We start from the raw sequence: 21852 nt of genomic DNA, 5'->3' as shown, positions 1-21852 counted from the left end.
AGAAAATGTTTTCCAAGACCTTCCTCAACAAAGCATCTGCCCATCCTCCCTTCACTAATAAACTTATATTCTGTGGTATCTCCATAGCTGCTTCTCCTGTGCCCTCAACAGACCAGTATGACTGTCATACTTTCATTGCTTACGAAGATGAGAAGGCAACTCCATATTGCCCAAATCAAGTCTTCTCTCACTCTTAAACTGACTTAACCTCTGTACTGCATTTGACATTTAACACATTGGCACTTCGTATGGCCTTCAATAGAGTCTTCGGAAAGGCTCTTCCTTCTTCACTAGTTCCTTAAGTGTGGCTGTTTTCCAAGGTTCAAGTCCCTTAGTTCACAGATTCCAATGCAGTCTTGACACTCTAGACACAAATGAATTAACAAGTATTTTTCTAGGGAAAAAGCCCATGATCCCAACAAGATTAGGAATCACTGATAAAGATTAAATTCTGAACTTTACGATTTGACAACCTCTCCTCCACAACTTTTTCCACTCTCTCTCACACAAATAAATTCCTCTACCAATAAATTCCCGTTATTGTTGTTGTTGTTACGTGCCATTGAGTGAGACCTCATAGTGACCCCTCCTTGGGTTTTCGGAGGCAGTATCACTACGGAAGTAGATTGCCCCATCTTCCTTCTGAGGAGTGGCTAGTGGGTTTGAACCGCCAGCCTTCTGGTTAGCAGTCAAGTGCCTTAGGCACTATGCTACCAGGGAGCCTATAAATTCCCCTCTCATTCACAAACCACAGTATACTTCTACTAATGCCATTTCCTCTGCTTAACAGCTCACCAGTCTCCAGGCAAAATTTCCCTCTACAGCACTTTGTATTAGTCTATATTTACATTATTTTTAATCATACGCAATCTGTGAACAAAGGCCAAATCTATGTATTTGTTTCCCCAACACTAAAGAAAAAGGATGATGATTTCATTAAAATAAGAAATTCTGTTCCCCAAACACCAACTAACTTGTTTTGCACTGTCAGACAACAGACAGACTACTCATTCATGGTAACAAGTTTTAAAGGTACTAATTAGTAAAGCAAACAATTCCTTAACATTAAGAACAATTCTGGTACCATAGTGTCTAAGGCACTTGACTGCTAACCAGTAGGCTGGCAGTTCAAACCCACCAGCCACTCCTCGGAAGGAAAATGGGGCAATCTACTTCCGTAGTGATACTGCCTCTGAAACCCAAGGAGGGGTTGCTTTGAGTCGGGTCCGACTCGACAGCACATAACAGCAACAACAAGAGGAACAATTCTTAACTTCACGTAATTAAAACTGAAAATCAAATGCCCAATAGCAGGTAACGTGAGCAACAACATGTCAACCTATATATTTTAAGGCCAAATGCTATTAATAAATTGAAAAATCATTTATGTAACACTCCCAAATTTCAAACCATATTTAATTGGGAAAAAAAAAAAAAAGCTTTATGCAACAAAAACTTTGGAATCCTCACTAGGCAGTGTCAGGATTTGAACAGTAAGATGTCAAGGGGAGGCTTGCATTATTTAAGTGATTCATTGGAGCAGGAGTAGTGATTGGAGCAACCTGAGGATCTGTTTCAAAATACACTGCCCCCCCCCCGAGATGCTGATTTAGTAAAACATTATTGGGCAGGCCCATGGATTTTCTAAAATGCTTCCCTAGGCATTTTAACTACAGTACTGGTTAAGAACGTCTCCATACAAAATGTTTGACATGCTTTCAGCTTATAGGTGTATGTATTATCAAGTATCTTAAGCATTTTCACTACTTTGAAAGACCAAAATTATTTACAAGGCACTTGCAATAAGTGTAGCTCTTTTTAATGGTTTGTTTTGCTTAAGTGTTTTTTGCTAATTGAGCACTTCGAAGTCATTGTTAATTTAGAAAAAATGACATTTTTAAAGTGAATTTTAAAAATCTGAGTTATACAGAGTATAGACCTATAGTCCACTAGCATGAATATGTGATAAATAAGAATCATTTGTATGTAAATATACTGAATATGTACCATAAAAAAAGCAACTGACAAGATACTTATTAGTTCAAGAGTATATTTGAGCTTAGAAATATTATACATAATACTACGAAGAAATTTTATTTATAGCTAGAAAAAATTGACTTGAGTAATTCTTCAAATAGTCTCTAGCATGTATTTAACATTTTTAATATAAAAATATTTAAAATCACCTGCAGAGTCTGCATACTAATTTTGACTTGTTAGGTACTGTAGCAGAATCGCAATAAATCTTAAAAACTTAATTTTCAAGACTTACTTTCTTCATTGTGTTCATGCTCTAAGAACTCTTAAATATCCTTGGAAACCCATGGATTAAAGAAAGTTCTCTAAACTCACTGTAAAAATTTCATTATTATTTAAAAACAGTTCAGTAACACTCCTTAAAAAGTTTTACCTTTTGACTTAATGAGTATTTTGCTCAAGTGAGCAACCTCCTCAACACAATCCTCAATTTAAAAAAAAATTATATAAATTACCTAAAGAAGTTTGAAGATTCAACCTCTAATCCTTATAGAACTTCAGAACATTCCACTGATGCACTTCTGTAATTCCAAGTAATAGTTCCTATTTCACATCACACACTTAAGTGCACATTCAGAAAAATTCTGTCCATATGCATAACTCTAGAGTTGTCCTATGCATTCAAAGATATTACTGATAGCGTTTATTTAGATTGAACCTAGAAAACAGACAATGGAACTCTTTACCTCCATTGTACACATATAAAAAAAGAATTTAGTTTTTACTTTAAAGTATCTAAAATACAATCATATTTTGTTTTTCCTTTCCTTCTATCTTATGTTTATCATGATTAACTTGCTGCCATTGAGTCGGATCCAATTCTTGGGTTTCTGAGGCAGTATCACTACCGAAGTAGATTGCCCTTTCTGAGGAGTGGTTGGTGGGTTTGCACCTCCAGATTTCTGGTTAGCAGCCAAGTGCCTTAGGCACTATGCTACCAAAGCTCCCAGAAATTCAAAACAACCTTTTCTATTAATTTTTGCCATGATTACCAAAATATGGCTTATCTCTTCTTCATTACATTCAGGTTTTTGAAAAATCAAAATATTCTTCATTGTCTTAACGGGAAAACAACAAAAAAGGGTTTGCAAACAGCATTGATAAAACTGATGAGTCAATGCAGGTTAAGGGCTAACATCTGTTTTTAAAAATTGTATCTAATAACCTTGCTCTTAGGTCAAAAATTAGTAAGCTGTCAACGGCTCCACACATCCCTTTTGTAATAAATATAACTGTTTATAATAATTTTAGTGTGTGATACACAAAACATCAAGAATCTGAAATTTAGGCTGAATTGAAAGGCCACACATTTTATCCCATACCACTGGAATATTTTAAATGCATAGGAATACAACAAACTCAAAAGAAAAAAAAATAGTGTTTTATTAACTACCACACTGTTATATAATACACTTTTAACGTACAATAAGGTAGCCTTTAAATTTGAGGTGGTCTTAAGAATAACAAATGAACAGAATTCCAAATTTTTGAAATAGGTGAACTGCTGCAGTTATAGGTATACATTTAGGAAAATCGTATAGCTCTTACAAGTCCAGCAATGTAACTTTATTTTGTACATTTTAATAATCGAAAATATAAACAATAATTAAAAGATAAAAAGAAAATACAGAATAAAAAACATGTTTCTCAATTAAATGTACTGGATACATATAAATTTTAAGGGAAGAAGCAAAAAAGAAAAAACAGTTGATATTTAAGTGCAGACTGACTACCTAGACCAAAAAAAAAAAAAAAAAAGATGACCTTAAAAAAATATCATAAAACCTCTAGTTTTCTATGACTAATATCCATATGGTTGGAGTATCGTCACTATGGAAGTGATTTTGTTATATTTGCATATGTTATTATACTTTACTGGTAATTTACATGATGGCTTTTAAGGCCCTGGCAGACATATATGGTTTTTGGAAACAAGATTGGATAAAAATCACTGCTAAGACGCAATACACCTTATTTTTTTGGTCCTCCAATATTCAAGAAAAGGGATAATTCACTGTAACATTTTTCTTACCACCCAAATGCCTCAACCTATACATTTTAAACTTTTTAAACATTGGTTATATTGCCCAACTTCGTTATTGAAAGAATATTAACAAGACATTATTTTGGCAAATTAAATCTTAAACATGGCTTTTCAACAGGATTTAAAAGGTGACTATTCCTAGAGTTCCATGTTAAAATGTAGTTTTCAAAATCTTACAAGAGTAATGCTTAAAATATTGTACATAGTTAACCTAATTAAAATAATTAACTTCAAAATGACAAATTGATAAGCTAAGTAAAGCCTACACTATGTAACATTTGCTTGGAAACTTGATTTGTCAGTTATGCATAATAAAAATTCCAGTCATCAAGAAAATTACAAAAAAATTTTTTTATCATAACATGATTTCTTTCACCCACCAACTTTTTTTTTATCTTACAATAGATAAATACCAACATGTTCTCATTTTTACACTAAACCACACAGGATTGATGCATTTGGTTAGACTACCATTCGCATTGTTAAATTCAATTTTCTCTTTATATAACTTGGTAAAATTTCATTTCTTCTAGATTCCAAAAGTACCTACAAAACCCATGCAATTTTACCATTTTTAATATACTATGGAATATCATACAAAGTAAGGCATTTCAGTGTCATGTATAACCAAGTTACTGTCAATCCAAAAATTTTTGCACATCAATAAAAAGATATCTAAGAACTTAGGAACAATATTCTTCTCACTACTGTATAAAAATAACCACAATGAATAAGTATTTGTGTAATATTTACTCCATTGTCTCATTTCCAGAAACTGTGACAAGCTGTAAAGGTATTTCAGTGTTGGTAAGGATATCTTGATTGCTGGTGGCGGAAGTATTAACAGTTCCTATCCCTGAAACAGAACCTTGTTGAATATTTGCAAGGATAAGTGTTGTTCCTCCTGCAGTAATCAAAGTATCATCTCGTGCAGCTTCCACAGATGCCAGCACTGTACTACTAGAGTGAATACCTTTTTTATTCTGATGTGTTTTAATATGTTTGGCAAGGTGATCACTTCTCATAAAGCGTTTCGAACATTCTGGGCAAACAAACTTCTTCTCACCTGTTAGGAAAAAAGAAAAATAAGTTATTTTTAAAAATTCAACATTAATAAACTAACCATCCTCTAAGACAGAAAGTAAGCCAATACAGATGGCTGAAGGAGGTCCATTAAAATTATATTAGGCTCATAAGCTGCCCCAACAAGTTCTCACAGGATATCACTTCCTCAAAATAAATCTGTCATATTTATTTTTTGAGGAAAATCAATCTTCAGAGTTACTAAATGTATGGATTGATATTCAAATAAGACTTCAACGCCTCAACTATGCTAAATGTTTATTCTGAAACACCTGTTACAAGATACCAGTTTTTAAATTATCATCTCTAATAACACTAACATGCCATATCCATGATATGAAATCTTCAACACTTAAATGTGAGTTCAAGTAACTACGTAAACAAACCAAAACCAAACTCGCTGCACTGAGTCGATTCCGACTCACAGTGAACCCCTTTGGGTTTCTGAGGCAGTAAATCTTTACAGAAGTAGATTACTCAGTCTTTCTTCCGCAGAGTGGCTGGTGGATTGGAACCACCAAACTTCTGGTTAGCAGTCAAATACCTTAGGCACTGTGTCACCAGAGCTCCTAAGTAACTACACGGAGTACTTCTAATTAAACCAAAGAGAGAAGCTTGAGGTCCAGTAAGATTTTAGTTATCCCAAGAATAGTAAAGATAGCTAGCTGACATGATTTCATCTGGACTAATCAAGGGCAAGCCTAATGTATCAACATATTGTTAAAGTTAATAATAAGACCCTGGTATCTAAATTTATTGCCCAGCATGAATAAACTATTCTTTTAAAAGACCTTTTAAATATGGAAGACCTACTATGCAAGAGAATTACTGCAAGAAAAGGAAAATACCAACCTAAAAGGAATCCAGTAAGAAAGCAATCAATAAACAAATCTAATAAATATTTCAATTATTTTCTTCAAAACATCTTATGTATCTCTTAATCCAGCACCTCTACTCAAAATAGGTCAACAGACCTCAAGCCTGAACTATTGCAATACTATTACTCTTTTCTCTCTCCAAACCAACAAGCAATGCCTGACAGATTTTCCTTAAGTATGAAATTCTATTAATATTACAAAACTCTACCATTTTACTAAGTGATGTAGGAATGCAAGAGTAATTTGTAGACAACCTAATAATTTAGATACTCCCTGCCTAGCTTACAATGTGGCACCGTCCTAACGCATGCCTAGCTTACAATGTGGCACAGTCCTAACTCAACACAAATATGTAAAATTCCGTCTTCACTCATGTTCTTATGATTACAGAAGGGTTTCTCACCTCTTCTAGTCACATGTAACTATTTTCCTTAGAAAGTGATTCCCAAAGTTTTGCTTAACCCATCAGTCCTGAGAGATGCTCCATGACAAACAGCACAAGGACTGATCCAGTTTGGAAAATGCTACACAGATACACACACACAACTCTCTCCCACTTAAGAGATTCACAAACCTCATTAACATTCAATTTAAGGTCTTGACTGAGATATGAAGCAGTGAAAGGACCTGTAAGCCTCTTCAAGTCAAGGCTTTCAAAACTTATTTGATTATAAATCTTTTTCCCCTTTTCTGTTATTCTTTTTTACATCCTGCTGGATCAAATTCTACTGAGGGAAATACTGTTACAGGACCATCTAAGGGCTACTATACAAGCCTACCATCTTCTTTGTCTGACTACACACAACAGTACAGGCTAAATCACAGTATCTTTTACTTTTTTATACTGTTGGGTTCCATTTCATGCAGGTAAACTTCATCTGTCTAACAACCTGAATAAAGAGACAGGAACTAAACAAGTAGAGCATCTGTGTACTACTCCATACTCCTTATTATTTCACATAATATTTAAATGCAACTTAGAAGGTGTGAGAGCAGCCAAAGATGTGAGCTTATTTGCTAAAGTTAAGAGAACTTGGATTTCAATCCAGATCTGGTAGGTTTAAAAATCCATGATCTTCTTGATTTAACCATGCATCTTCCTTCTAAGCACCCTCTCTCTCTCACTGCCATCAAGTTGGATCTGACTCATAACCAACCCCTCCCTTGGGCTTCCAAGGCAGTATCTCTACAGAAGTAGACTGCCCAATCTTCCTTCCCAGGAGTGGCTGGTGGGTTTGAACTGCCAGCCTTTTGGTTAGCAGTCAAATGCCTTAGGCACTACGCTACCAGAGCTCCTTCTAAGCACTGTTGTTGTTGTTATTTGCCGTGGAGTCAGACCCAACTCATAGCGACCCCTCCTTGGGTTTCTGAGGCAGTATCACTACGGAAGTCGACTGCCCAATCTTCCTTCCCAGGAGTGCTTGGTGGGTTTGAACTGCCAGCCTTTTGGTTAGCAGTCAAATGCCTTAGGCACTATGCTACCACAGCTCCTCTAAGCACTCTAGGGACTGCAAATATATTATGTATTTTCAATTCTCCAATGTTAAGCATAGACCAATGAACACCTTTATTTATTTTCTCCTGGGTATCAGGAAAAAAATATCTCTAAGTTATATTAAGTTTGACTTTAAGCTCAGTTAGTCCCAGGTCCTATTTTTATATAACAACCACGTAACACTAAGCTGAAAACAATGAGATGAAAGAAAGAGTCTTGACAGCAATGATGCCTAGGTTATTCTTCAATGAAATGGAAGTAATGTCTTTCACTTACCTCAGGTACTAAAGCAGTGGAAAATGTAAAATGTGTAAATTTATCAGAAGAAAATGGATCACTTTTCCTGTCAGTGTTAAAGCAATGGAATAAAGAATAGGAAGGCTCAAGAGTGAAAGCAAACAACTAATTAAAAATATTAACAGAATAATAGCATATATATGGCTCAGCACACTTAACAACATCAACAAAAGCTAACCAAAGTCTACACAAAATAAAACTTTATGAGCCATGACAGCTTGTTCTTTAGAATTAGTTTTAAATATTATTACTCAGCACGAAATTTTAATGTAATTACTTGGTTTTTTGTTTTTTTTTTTTAATTAGTTCATTTAAGTATGCTAAAATCTCAAGGATGCATATAGATCCCTAGGAGCTCTGGAAGCGTAGTGCCTAAGGCACTTGACCTCGAACCAGAAGGCTGGCAATTCAAACCCACCAGCCACTCCTTGGAAAGAAGGCTGGGCAACCTACTTCCGCAGTGATATTGCCTCGGAAACCCAAGGAGGGGTTGCTATGAGTCGGGTCCAACTCGACGGCACACAACAACAACAAAAACAACATATATAGTCCGACAACATTCATTTTAATCCATTAAAAGTTAAGTATCAGTAACCTGTATGTGTTCTTCTGTGCCTCTGTAATTCATCACTTCGAGTAAATCTTTTACCACAGAACATCCAGTTACAAACAAAAGGGCGCTCCCCAGAATGCCAACGCAGATGAGCTCTCAGATGTGAGGTCTTCCCATAGACTTTACCACATCCTGGTATATGACAAATGTGTTGCTTCTTTTTCCCAAGGTTGGTACCTCTGAAAAACACACAGAGAACAATATATTCTTACATGAAAATATTCAAATGGTCATTAACACTTTATCATATACCCTCATGTTGAATTTCAAAATAGGAAAAAACATGAGGGTCAATCAGAAACCAAGACCATTTTTAATCAATTTAAATGAAACCCATGTATTTCAAACATAGCTAATATTTTACTTATTACTTTTACCTAAGAATCAATATGATATTGCTGTCCAGATGTAAATATATATAAACACTTGTTATTAAAATGACATTTCCTACATAAAAGATGTATAGTTATTTACTAGTCCATCAGAACCATTCACAAATTCTATGCATAGGCCCAATCCAACTAAGGTGTATGGGAACTTGAATGATCTTTATCTGAAAGTTGTGTTGTCAGCTAATTAAAAAAATAAACCAAAGACTGAATGCATAACTGACCAAAGGCACAATTTCAAGTTAGACAGGTGTCTTAAGCAGACTTTAAGTTAGCACAATAAAAGCCTATTTATTTGTATGGCCGACCTCTGAATATACACTGACTTGAATCAAGTTAACAAAGAAATCTAGCTAAAGCTATGGCCTTCAGCACTATATAAAATAGGTATAAATCATAATTATGTATAGTTAAAATTTCCTTCAGATTAATTATGCATAGATATCCAAATTATACACCAGAGTTATCTGAATCACTTCAACATTGTAAGCATATTAAAATTTAGTTTTCTCCACATCTCCAAATCTGACACTTCTTATATTTCAGTACTTGATACCCAGAACATGGTTTGGGAAATATATGCTTAGATAGGTTAAAGAAGTATCTTATTTTAAGCAAGAAGAAAACTTTTGATTCCAGAACTGATAAGCAAATAGTATTACACAGCTTTGCAAAATATTATTTCTCAGGCTATTAAAAAAAAAATTAGGCTACGTACTGAATAAAATGAATTTTTAGGAGCTCTGGTAGCATAGTGCCTAAGGCACTTGACTGCTAACCAGAAGGCTGGCAATTCAAACCCACCAGCCACTCCTCGGAAGGAAGGTTGGGCAATCTACTTCCGTAGTGATACTGCCTGGCAACCCAAGGAGGGGTCGCTATGAGTCGGGTTCGACTCGATGCACAGAACATCATCATCATCATGACGTTTTTATACATGGATTATTCAAAATCATGTTGTATAAACTTTGCAGTGTTTCTCTGAGATTTTTTTTAAGTACATTAAAAACTTCCCAACCTCCTCCCCTCAATCTCACAATCTCTGAATCCTATAGTCTTTCCACAGCCTGCAAATCCTCCTGTAAACAATATACCTATTGTTTTTCTATTTTTATTGGAAAAATGCATATTTCCCCACATTTATATTTTAATGTACTCACACTCAGTAGCATGTGAAATTGCCATAGGACAAACAGTGCTAAACAATGCAGTGCTGCCTGTTAGATGCCATAGGTGTTCTGAACAGGGAGACATAAATGTGGGCTCCTATAGCTAGAGCTTCGTGGAAAAGGTGAATAGGATTTAGACAGAAAGGAGGGAAGGCATTCCAGGCAGAGGATAACATAAGTAAAGACAAGAAGGAGTCATGCTACTGTCTCAAGGGCAAGGATGTCATAATCTAACAATTCTAGTTTCTGCTGCAGTTCACCCCCAATTTTTCTTCAAACTCTCCTCAGAGCTGAGCTGAATGAAACAGGTTTTTCTGGCTCACTTGCAATGCAAAAGTCTCAACCAAAATCAACACTGTTTCCATTTAATTTAGCTTTTTGGATGTATTTTATTCTTAAATAACCCTAAGAAAAAGAGAAAAGGTTTATTGTTACTGGTGTACAAACCAATTTTAACAAACCTTGTTCACCACAGCAATTTCACAGAGAACCCAATTCAATTCACTCTGGTACTCAATGACTTCTTGCTTCTTTCCTAAGTCTGCCACTCAGGTGTATCAATGTGCTTTTATAAACTCTAAAGTGCTATTTCACAAAAAAAAAATCTAACTTGGGAGCACTAGCAAGGCACAAGACTGTAACCAATCTGCAACAAATCTGGATTCCAAAGAACTAAGAAGTTAAGGCAAAGACATTTTCAAATGAATTATAAGGCAACAAGAAACAATCATTGTTTGAAAGTAGGATAGACATTTAAGAAAGTAAAAAATAAGAGGGCCCCACAAACATGTAACTTCGGGAGAAAGCCCCAAGTTCCTATTTAAAAAGGAGATTTTGTTCAAGACAGAAAACTAGATACAGATTTCTGGCACATGATATAAAGGAAAGGAGAGAACTGAAATTAATTTCTCAACAAACTTCAAGTAGGAAAAGATTTAGTTTTAAGTTATCTTGTGATTTACGTAACCACACCACTAATAACTACTGTATAACCCTGAAAAACCAAGTTTTAAGGTTTCTATTCTTAAAGTGACTAATTTACTCCCAATAATTTAATAACGCCAACAAAGAGTAATATAGAATAAATAAAAGTTAAATTACGTGTAAAGTGATTAAGGAAACTAAGTAAATCCTTTTGTTCCAAGTCTTTCTTTTGTATAAAACCAAATTCTAACTCACAGCTACCCTTTAGGACAGAGTAGAACTGCTCCATAGGGTCTTCTAAGGCTGAAAATCTTTACAGAAGCAGACTGCCTCATCTTTCTCCCATGGAACGGCTGGTCAATTCAAACCACCAAACTTTTTGGCTAGCAGCCGAATGCTTTAACCACTATGCCACCAGAGTTCCTTTTCTCTTGTATAGGCGTGGGAAATGGGACACACACACTGAAATGCTGACACAGACAAAAACAGATTTTGCAAAAACAATTTTTAAAATATGGATTGTTGTTTAAGCCATACAAAACAATGATGTTTTAGAATTCATTTTACCTTATCATAATAATATTCGTCTCCTCAACTAGATTAAAACCTTTCTGAATGCTGGTTCTTCTCAGTAAAAACATAACTAAATTTGGCTAAATAACCAAAGAAAAGGCAGAATGAAAAAAATTTGTATTTTACCTTACTCAAGATGTAAACAAGTGAATGAAATTTTGTTCTCTTAAGATGAATGAATAAATTTTAGTTCTGTAAAGGTGTCTCTTTCCTGATAATACTGTTTTGTTCCTTAAGAAAATGGTTGAGAAAAAAGTCCAATAGCTACATAATACTATTTTAAAGTGATACATTTCACCTTTGCAGAACACTTTGGAATATTTTAAATTCACTATATATGCCATGCTTTTACTAATCAGATGTTACAAATGTCATTGATAAAATTGTACCTATGATATCATAAGCTGAATTCTGTTCAAATAAACTCTAAGAAACACAACAGTATTTTTTTAAAAAGAATCTCAATTTTAATTGCTTAAAATATTATCAAAAAATGAACTCACCAACAGTTCTAGAAAAAATGTAAGTGACTATTTTTATAAACCTCAGGATTGTTGTTGTTGTTGTGTGCCGTCGAGTCGGCCCCGACTCATAGCGACCCCTCCTTGGGTTTCCGAGGCAGTATCACTACAGAAGTAGGATTGCCCAACCTTCCTTCCGAGGAGTGGCTGGTGGGTTTGAACCGCCAGCCTTCTGGTTAGCAATCAAGTGCTTTTAGCCACTATGCTACCAGAGCTCCTCAGGATAGGGAAGACTAAATTTTGAATGATGGAATCCTTCACTTGTATAATAATGCATTTTGAAAACCAACGACATAAAGTTTAAAGGCAATGTAAAACTGGGAAAAAATATTTGCACATAGTTAACATAAATTAACAGATCCACAAGATAATTCACAAAATAAAAATGGCATACAAAAATGTTAAACCTAAGTAATTTAAAAAATACAGCAAACAAAACAATATTGAGGTATTAATTTTCATCCGCCAGACTTTAAAAGGTCAAAAAAAAAGGTAACATCCATTGCTAGTAAAGGTGGTGTAGAAAAGCAAGATAGTCCTATATACAACTGGTAGGAGTATAAACTGATACAGCCTTTCTAGCAATTATTTTTGACCCAGCAATTCCATTTCTGCCAACTTATATTAACATAATAATCAGATAAATATGTAAGAATTATAATGACTCCAATAAAAAGCCTAAATGCACAACAAAAAATATTACATACAACAGAATACCATGCAGCCACAAACAACTGATGCAGATTCTATATAAACTTGAAAATATGGTCACAAAATTTTCAAAACAAGAGCAGACATGTAAAATTGTGAGAACAGATGATTCTACTTTAAATATAGTCTACAAGGACATCTACTAAAGTGTTATAGTAGCTATCGAGTAGGATTTTCATGTGTTTAAAAAATACAGCTCTGTATTTCTGAATTTTTACGAGTGTGTACTGATCTTATAAACATAAATTGAAAAGACTTTCATTTTAAATAAAAGAGTAAGTCAAACACAGGCCAGGCCTTAAACTTCACTTCTATTAGATGTGATATTCATAAATTACTAAATTTCAGAAAAATCACCTAAACAGAATTTCATACTTACTATTTAAATTGGCCAAAACATTGTAAGGAACAAATGGAAATTTTAACACTGGCATTAATTACCATCTTGGGAGCTCTGGTAGCATATGCCTAAGGCACTTGACTGCTAACCAGAAAGTTGGCGGCTCAAACCCACCAGCCACCCCTCGGAAGGAAGGTTGGGCAACCTACTTCCATAGTGATACCGCCTCGGAAACCTAAGAAGGGGTCACTCTGAGTTGGGGCTGACTCAACGGCATGTAACAACAAACAACAACAATGGGTATCTAAGGACCAGATGCAGAAGCAGATCCACTTGAGAGGTAATGAAGTATAGTGGTTATCGGTTTAGAGTTAAGAAATCAAACCAAAAACTAAACCCACTGCCATGGAGCCTACTCTGAGTCACAGTGACCCTACAAGACAGAGCAGAACTGCCCCATAGGGTTTCCAAGGTTGTAAATCTTTAGGGAAGCAGACTTTCTTATTTTTCTCTTGCAGAGCAGCTGGTGGGTTTGAACCACCAAACTTCTGGTTAGTAGCCAAATGCATTAACCACTGTACCACCAGAGCTCCTTTGGAGTAAGAAACTGGGTGCAATTTCCAGTTTGTGTGCACTTTAAGAGTCTTTCAACCTCTCTGTATTTCACTTATATAACATGTAAGTCTGGAACACAGCAAGTTGTCAGTGTTAGCAGTTAGTATCCATTTTATTAACATAAATGGGCTGGCTGATGTGCAAATCAGCTAACAAGACTAACTCAAAAGTTAACTATGTTACTAGTATATCCTTACTAATTATTTTTCTACTTAAAATCTGCATTTTTGAGAAGTCTATCAAAATCTTTCACTGTGACAAATAATTAGATTAACAATATGCCTTTAGTTTTTCTGAGCAAGCTGAGCTATAAACGTCTATATTCTGAAGTTGTGCAAAAAGGGACTTTAACTATTAAATCTTCTTGGTATAATCTTTGTATTATTAACAAGAAATATATTCATATCTATTCATTTGATGTTTTTTCTTTCCTTTTAATCATACCCTGCTGATACTAACACTGCTATATAAATTCCTTAAGCTGCAAAATTCCTCTGATAATTTATTTGTGATTTTCCTTATAATCAACATAGGGCAAGATTTTGTTTTTCAAATATGATCTCAGAGTCTCAATCTCTTCATTGTTAAAACTTTTCACACACATAATGTGATTACTAATCTGTTTTCAGTTTATTACTGTCATGTTATTTCAGTTTGCCTTGAAATTATAGTCTCACTTTTTACAAACTTATGATTCATTTTTGTTTAAAATGGAATGGCTTAAGCTTATCAACTATTCCTGAACTTCCTATTTTCATATCACTGTCATTCTTAAGTGAAGAATCAAGTTTTTAATCTCTGTGTAGCCAAATCCCATCGCTGGTTTGCAAACAGCCTAAATTCTGATAGGGGTCTGTCTGTTAAAGAACATCTGTTAACACTGTTTTAAAAAATAGAAACTAAGTAATTTCAATTAAAAAAAAAAAAAAGCATTAAGTTGTGAAAATTCAATTTCATGTATTTTGTTTTCTAACCTTTTCTGCCACACTTATACAAACACACATTCAAAATGATCATGCAATGAATAAATTCCCATATTAAGTAGCATGGCATGTAGTATTTTAAAAAATTAGGGTGATGATATTAGCACTCTTTTAAAAAATAGAGTATGTTTCATATGTGCATACCTCCCACCACCTTCTTTACAGTTGGGACAGGTGCACGCTACCCTTCGAAGTCTTTTTCCTTCTTGATGTTGTTGGTCCCCTTCTTCATCTACCACCTGTACTCTTAAGTGTGTTAAATCATTGGTATTCAATGTAGAATCACCACTGAGCTGCCACTCTTCAGGATCAGGTTCCTCTTCCTTGATCCTAATATCTAAAGAAAAAAACAAATAGAGATGAGAAGCAGCCCACTGGCCCAAAAGGACAGCATGAAATTTGAACCTCTCTAAAGTAATGTGAATAATGTGTAGGAGTCAAAAATCATCTGTTTATGAACCATGGAGTCATCACTCTTCATGTGACTTACTCCATTCAAAGTAACTATTTTATTCTACATGTCAGAGATTAAGCCAAAAAGGGAATAAAGACAGCATAACTTACTTTTTAATAGATTCAGTAAAAAAAATAGGTAATGTCTTTTGAGCAAGCTGTTATAAACTGGGAAAAAAAAAAAACAAACTCACTGCTCTCAAGTCAGTCCTGCCTCATACCGACCCCTTCTTGGGTTTCTGAGGCGGTATCACTATGGAGGTAGATTGCTCAACCTTCCTTCTGAGAAGTGGCTGGTGAGTTGAACTGCCAGCCTTCTGGTTAGCAGTCAACTGCCTTAGGCACTAGGCCACCAGAGCCCCTATAAACTGAAAGTAGTATGAAACTTCAATAACAGCTGTTTGTCAATAAATCCAATGGTCAATTCAGAGTGGGACAAAGTCTAATGCCTTAACCTCTCTTTCACAACCTGTTATCAATTGTGCCTATCTGTTGGTACTATATATGAATGCAAATGAAGGCGACACTTAAAACTATTAATCACAAAGTCATACTTTAAAAGTCAACTATTACTAAAATATCTGTAATGGCCACAAAACATCACTGTAGAAGGAAGTACAGAAGTATGAGAGACAGTTTCTATTTTCAAGGAATTCTATTACAAACCAGACTGAAAAACAAAGTAAGTATGCAATGGTGAAGAATAGATAAGGCAAGAAGTTATGTCATTTTCTCAGGAGAGACAAAAATATTTATATATATGTATCGATGATGACAGAAGCAACTGACTTGCCAGCAAGTCAATTTCAGTTCAAAGTGACCCGAAAGGATAGAGTACAACTGTCCCACAGGGTTTCCAAGGCTGTAAATCTTTACGGAAGCAGACTGCCACATCTTTCTCCCACAGAGTGGCTGCTAGGTCAAACTGCCAACTTTCTGGTTAGCAGCCAAAGGGCTCAATCACTGCACCACCAGGGCATCATCATTTTCTAAGTGAAACCAAGAGAATGCGATCAATTATCTTTTTTTTTTTCATTTCGAAAAAGTGATTTAATAAATAAATAAATCATTCTGAATACTGAATATAACCATGCTCGATTAAACAAATTCCCACACATTTTTATTTTGATCAATATGAACTAAAAATCTTAATGAAAACTGATTATTTTAGGTCTACATTTTGGGCAAAATAGCCCATATGCACTACAGAGGAGCTCCTCAAGTCAGCTGAGAACTGAGAAATGACCCTTGGATTTAGTAACAGTGTAGTAATCACTGATGCTCTTGACAACAGAGAAGGAAAGAGAAACACTGCCTAGTTTCAAAAGAATGGAAGATGAATTAGACACAAGAAGTACATAGATGGCTCTTTTACAAGAGTTTTGCTGTGGATGCAAGCATTATAAAACGGCATTACAGTTCCCAGGCTAGCCCCATAAAGACAGATTTAATACATAAGAGTACCTGAAATAGTGCAAACTAGCCATGATATTCAGTAGCAATACGGTAATACATACAAATTTAGGCAGTCTCCAGATTACGAACAAATTCCATTCCTAAATATGCCTTTAAGTCGAATTTATACATTAAACCAGAATAGTGAGGTAAAGTTCGTATCTAACGTTAGTCAAACATTTGTCTTAGTTTTTAATGTACCTCTATGTATAGAAAACATTTAAAAAAAAAAACTTCCAGCTATACTAAAACATCTTTATCAAAATACAACAACATACATAATACAATAACAATGTTTTGATGCACATCACAAAGTAGTGCCATTTGTTATTAAAAAACATTGTATACATTTTGAATTTTTAATAACAGGCTTTACAGGAGTTGGTTCCCATACATTAAGTCAGACATACGTAACCTGGGACTGCCTGTATTGTAGGTTAAATTGTGTTCCCCCAAAAAATAGGCTGAAGTTCTAATCCCCTTTATTCATGAATGTGACTGTATTTGGGGAAACAGTCTTTCTTTGAAGACAGTTTTAGGAGAACATGGAGATATGGGAAAACACACCATGAGATGATGCATGCATAAGCAGCAAACACCAAGGACTACCACCAGCCAGAGCTCTGGTAGCATAGTGCCTAAGGCATTTGACTGCTAACCAGAAGGCTGGTGTTCAAACCCACCAGCCACTCCTCAGAAGGAAGGCTGGGCAATCTACTTCTGTAGTGATACTGCCTCAGAAACCCAAGGAGGGGTCACTATGAGTTGGGGCTGACTCGACGGCACATAATGACAAAGCTCCTGTCTCAAGGCCCTCAGAAGCACAAATATGGCCAACATTTTGATTTGGACTTCTAAGCTCCAGAACTGCAAGAAAATAAACTTCTGTTCTTTAAAGCCACCCACTCTGTAGTACTTCATTATGGCAGCCAAAGGACACTTTATACAATGAATAAATGTACTTAAATTTGACTTTTGGTTCTAGAGAAAATACAGTTTAAATGTAAAACAATTAAGAGACAGAAATAGAAATTCTCAAGGAAATTTGCAGAGATATTGAAGAACTTTACAAACTAACAAAAGTGTTTTTTTTTTTTTTTAATTATATCTACTATTTACCTCAAAATGTATAAATTTCCTTTTCATCTGTCCTGGTATGTCACTGACTGTTATGATTACAGTTGTTTTCAAAGATTGCCAAAAAAACAAGCTTGTGAAAGGCATATATAGAAGAAAGTTATTTTCTGCAAACCTGGCAAGAGCCGAAGGAAAAGAGAAAGAATCTGGGAATTTAAGATGATGAACTATATTTATATACATAATATAGTACAAGGGTAAAATCAGTTTTACTGTATGGCCAAGTGACAAACAAACAACTAACAGCACAAAATAACAAAAACATTGCTTGTCCAGTAACCAGATGCCAACTCCTCATGGCAACCTCATATGTGTTTAGAACTATGTTCCAGAGTTTAGTTTTAAATGGCTGATTTTTCAGAAATAGATCACAAAGTCTTTCTTCTGAGGCACCTCTGTGAGGGCTCAAACTGCCAACCTGCTTACACTCTAAATAGAGTAATACCAAAATAGAATGTCATATAAGCCCAATCTCCTGGGTAGAACAGTAGTGATGGTAAGGGTTTAGAGGAAACCACTTCCCATAAAAACCAAAAATCCAACCTCACTGCCATTAAGTCAACTGCTACTCAAGCAACCCCCTTTGTGTTTCTGAGGCAGTAAATCTTTATGGAAGTAGACTGCCCAGTCTTCCTTCTGCAGAGTGGCTGGGTGGGTCTGAACCACCAGGTTAGCAGTCAAATGCCTTAGGCACTACACCAACAGAGCTCCTTACCCACCACTTCCCATACCCACTACTAATTAGTTCTCTTAGCTCTGGATTGTTGTGGATTACAAAGAGGATGAAGTCAGTTGTTTCCAAACTTTCCTGCTCATGCAATACTGTTAGTAAAGTTCTGAACATGCACCCCATAAATATATGTAATTTTTAAATTAAGCATATACATGTAATACTATTATAATTGGTTATGAAAATATTTATAAAACACAAAAATAATAAAATAAAATTTTAACTGTCGTGTTAATCACAAAATATTTCACAAGAAAATATTTAGGTTAAGACTAGATGTTAACAACAACAGGTAGAAAAGTGTTGCTCTTGGTCTCTCCCTATCTGGAACAAAGAATAGTGAAGAAAATCAAAGACGCAAGGAAACAATTAGGCCAAAGGACTAACTGACCATGCAATCCTCAGCTTCCACAACTCTGAGGCCAGAAGAACTAGATGGTGCCTACCACTATCAATTGAAATGGATCATAATAGAAGGTCTTGGATAGTGTGGGAGAAAAATGTAGAACAAAACTCAAAATCATACAAAAGGCCAAGCTTACTGGTCTGATAGAGACTGGTGGAACACCCAAGACTATGGCCCTATGAGATGCCCTTCAAGCTTGGAACTGAACTCAAACTCATGGCTCAATTCCAGCCAAAGACAGATCTACAAGGTGAATAGTAACACTAGGGAGGTACCACTCCTTATAGCAATCAACCATTCAAGATAAAAAGGGCAGCACTGGCCCAAGGACAAAGTTCAGAGGGCAGGAAGGGTTAGGAAAGGAGGACTGAATATGGGAAGGAAATACAGCAAAGAAGTGGGATGAGTGATGTTACACTGTGGAGACCGCAATCAATGACATGAAAACAAAGTGTGTATGAATTATTGAATGAAAACCTACTTTGCTCTGTAAACCTTTACCCAAATCATAATCCAGTAGCTCTTGTCATTTTTTCCTATTCAACCCATTGTTTCTTTACAAGAATATTAAACCTACTTGCCCACTTTGAAGGTAATTCAGTTAAAAGCAGATCATATAAATCCATTTAGTCCAAGCATAAATGGCAACATGCTAAAAGCAAGCAAAAAGTGAGGACATGAGCAGGCATATTACATATTACAAAAATACAACTGACAGAGTTAATAAAGGCTCCTATAGCAATCTGTATAATCAATATTAATTAATTATTAATAACTCAGGACATGCTGAGATTTCTACTATTAAAATTATAAGAAAATACTAAATGCCTTCCTTCTAAAACTAATTGCTAAGTATTTATCAACAGAGCTAATAGAACATTTAAGATAAATTCTTAACTTGTTTATCAAGAATGGAACATGCACACTTAATTTAAATAACTAACACTAGATAAATATAAATTACAGTATTGTTGGTAAAATGAGAAATTCTCCTTTATCAATAGCGTTATCATTAGGGTTTTGTTCTTATCAAAATCTTTCCTATTCTGTACTTTCAATTTTTTAAAGCACTGATGAAATTACTTCATTTGATTCTAAAAATTTTATTTACATTTTCTCTTTAATCAGTTTCACCTGCCATAAAAATCACCTAAATAACTAGTAAAAAAACAAAAAAAGGCTGCTCTGAGCATTATTATGCTCTTTGAAAAACTATCTATATGGGATTAAATTGACAACAGCAACTCAAAAGCTTAAGCCTTAAGGGGCAGTGACCTTATGTTAATTATAGAGAAAACAACTCAGAAAAGGAAGGTGAGTACAGTTACACAACTAGAACAGAATCAATGTCACTGAACTGTACACGTGAACTATTGAATTGGTTTATGTTTCACTATGTTTATTTTCAACAACAATAAATAAATAAATAAAACCCATAGTGTTTCCATGGCTGTAAATATTTACAAGAGCAGACTGCCACATCTTTCCTATGCAGAGCAGCTGGTGGATTAGAACCACTGACCTTGTGTTTATCAGCCAACCACTTAACCACTGTACCACCAGGCCTCCCTTAAAAAAAAAAAAAAAAAAGTTGTAGCCAAAATAATAAATCATTTAAACAGAATTATAGGATAATCCCACAAGATCTCACTATTATTTTAATTAGATTTTCATTCATAACCATTCAGATTCTTAACATTTCAGAGCTACCAAAAGTCTATTTTACAATTTTTCTTTTGGAGGGATACTTCTAAATTAAAGGCAAAAGTCCCTAACTTCATTAAGTGTACCAAAAGGACTGAACTTTTTAGGAGTAATTTCTGTAATTTCATTCCCTTCTGCTTATGCACAGGGAGACAGCTCAGGGGGCAGGAGGGCATCGAGGGATGGACACAAGGAAGAGGTTAGGGAGGAAGTGGGAGGGGAGCTGCTGCATTGTGGTAAATTGTGGTCAATGTCATGAGACAATGAGTATGTGAACTGCTGTATGGAAAGTGAATTTGCTCTGTAAATTTTCACCCAAATAACCATTAAAAAAAAAAAAATTCATTCCTTTACTGTGGTAGTTAAGTTTGTGTGTCAACTTGGCTGGGCCTGGTTGAGTGGCTAGGCAGCTGGATGTAGTATACCCCATGATGAGACTGGTAATCCACTCCATGGTGGAATCTACTGTGAGCAGCTGAGGAGCTGCCTTAGGGATGTGGTCAGCTTCCTGTATACAAGGTGAAGCCTTGGGGAATGGTCTCTAGCTGATGGCACTCTTGAACCCTGCATGTAGCCATGTCACTGTTCAGCAGCCTGCCATGCTCTGCCGACCTTGGGACTTTCAATGGACTTGAATTAATGTGGTTTGGTAACACTGGGACTGTGCCTTCTTACTGTCAACCTTGGGCTTGTCAGCCTCAGCAGCCAGCAGCTTTCTGAGTGAAGAAACCCTCTACCTCCAAGGGGCGGGGAGCACAGGCAGGTGAAGCCCAAGGTTAAGGGGCTTTGACCTAGCCCCTAGAGCCTGGCACTTTGAACTTGGACTTAAAGGCTCCAAACTGTAAGAGAATAAACTCATGTTTGTTCAGCCATCCCATTTGTGGTATACTCCTATCAGAGTGGCACCAAACCAAACCCACTGCCGTCCAGTCAGATCTGACTCATAGCAACCCCTCCTTGGGTTTCCAAGGCAGTATCATTACGGAAGTAGATTGCCCAACCTTCCTTCCGAGCAGTGGCTGGTGGGTTTGAACCACCAGCCTTCTTGTCAACAGTCAAGCGCCTTAGGCACTATGCCACCAGAACGCCTTCAGAGTGGCACAGAGGTCACCAAAATACTTATCAGATATAATCAAAACACAGATTCTCTCTTCTTTAATATTAAAGCAATCTCTTTCCCCCTAATGCCATCTCCTCAGATTTGGATTGTTAACTCTTGTGTGATGGATGTCTCTTCTCCTCCCCCACCATTTAAAATGAATCTTTATCTCGTTCTCAAAAAAAAAAAAAAAAAA

General features: G+C 35.6%; 1 protein-coding gene across 1 annotated transcript in view; it reads right to left on the bottom strand.

The window, feature by feature from the left end:
- Positions 1 to 4830: 4830 nt before the first annotated feature.
- The window catches only part of SP3 (Sp3 transcription factor), a 65015-nt gene continuing 47993 nt past the window's right edge, over positions 4831 to 21852 (bottom strand). The window contains exons 5-7 of the mRNA XM_007940871.2: positions 14817 to 15009; positions 8430 to 8626; positions 4831 to 5147 (exon numbers count right to left, since the gene is read on the bottom strand). Of these exons, the coding sequence (XP_007939062.1) occupies positions 4831 to 5147; positions 8430 to 8626; positions 14817 to 15009 (707 nt within the window). The remainder of the gene's footprint in view (positions 5148 to 8429; positions 8627 to 14816; positions 15010 to 21852) is intronic.

This window comes from Orycteropus afer, unplaced genomic scaffold (assembly GCF_000298275.1).
Source record: "Orycteropus afer afer isolate SDZICR_OR568_19922 unplaced genomic scaffold, OryAfe1.0 scaffold00001, whole genome shotgun sequence".
NCBI classification, from domain to species: Eukaryota; Metazoa; Chordata; class Mammalia; order Tubulidentata; family Orycteropodidae; genus Orycteropus; species Orycteropus afer.
The sequence above is the reverse complement of the archived record's forward strand: the minus strand, read 5'-3'. Positions and strand labels throughout refer to the sequence as shown.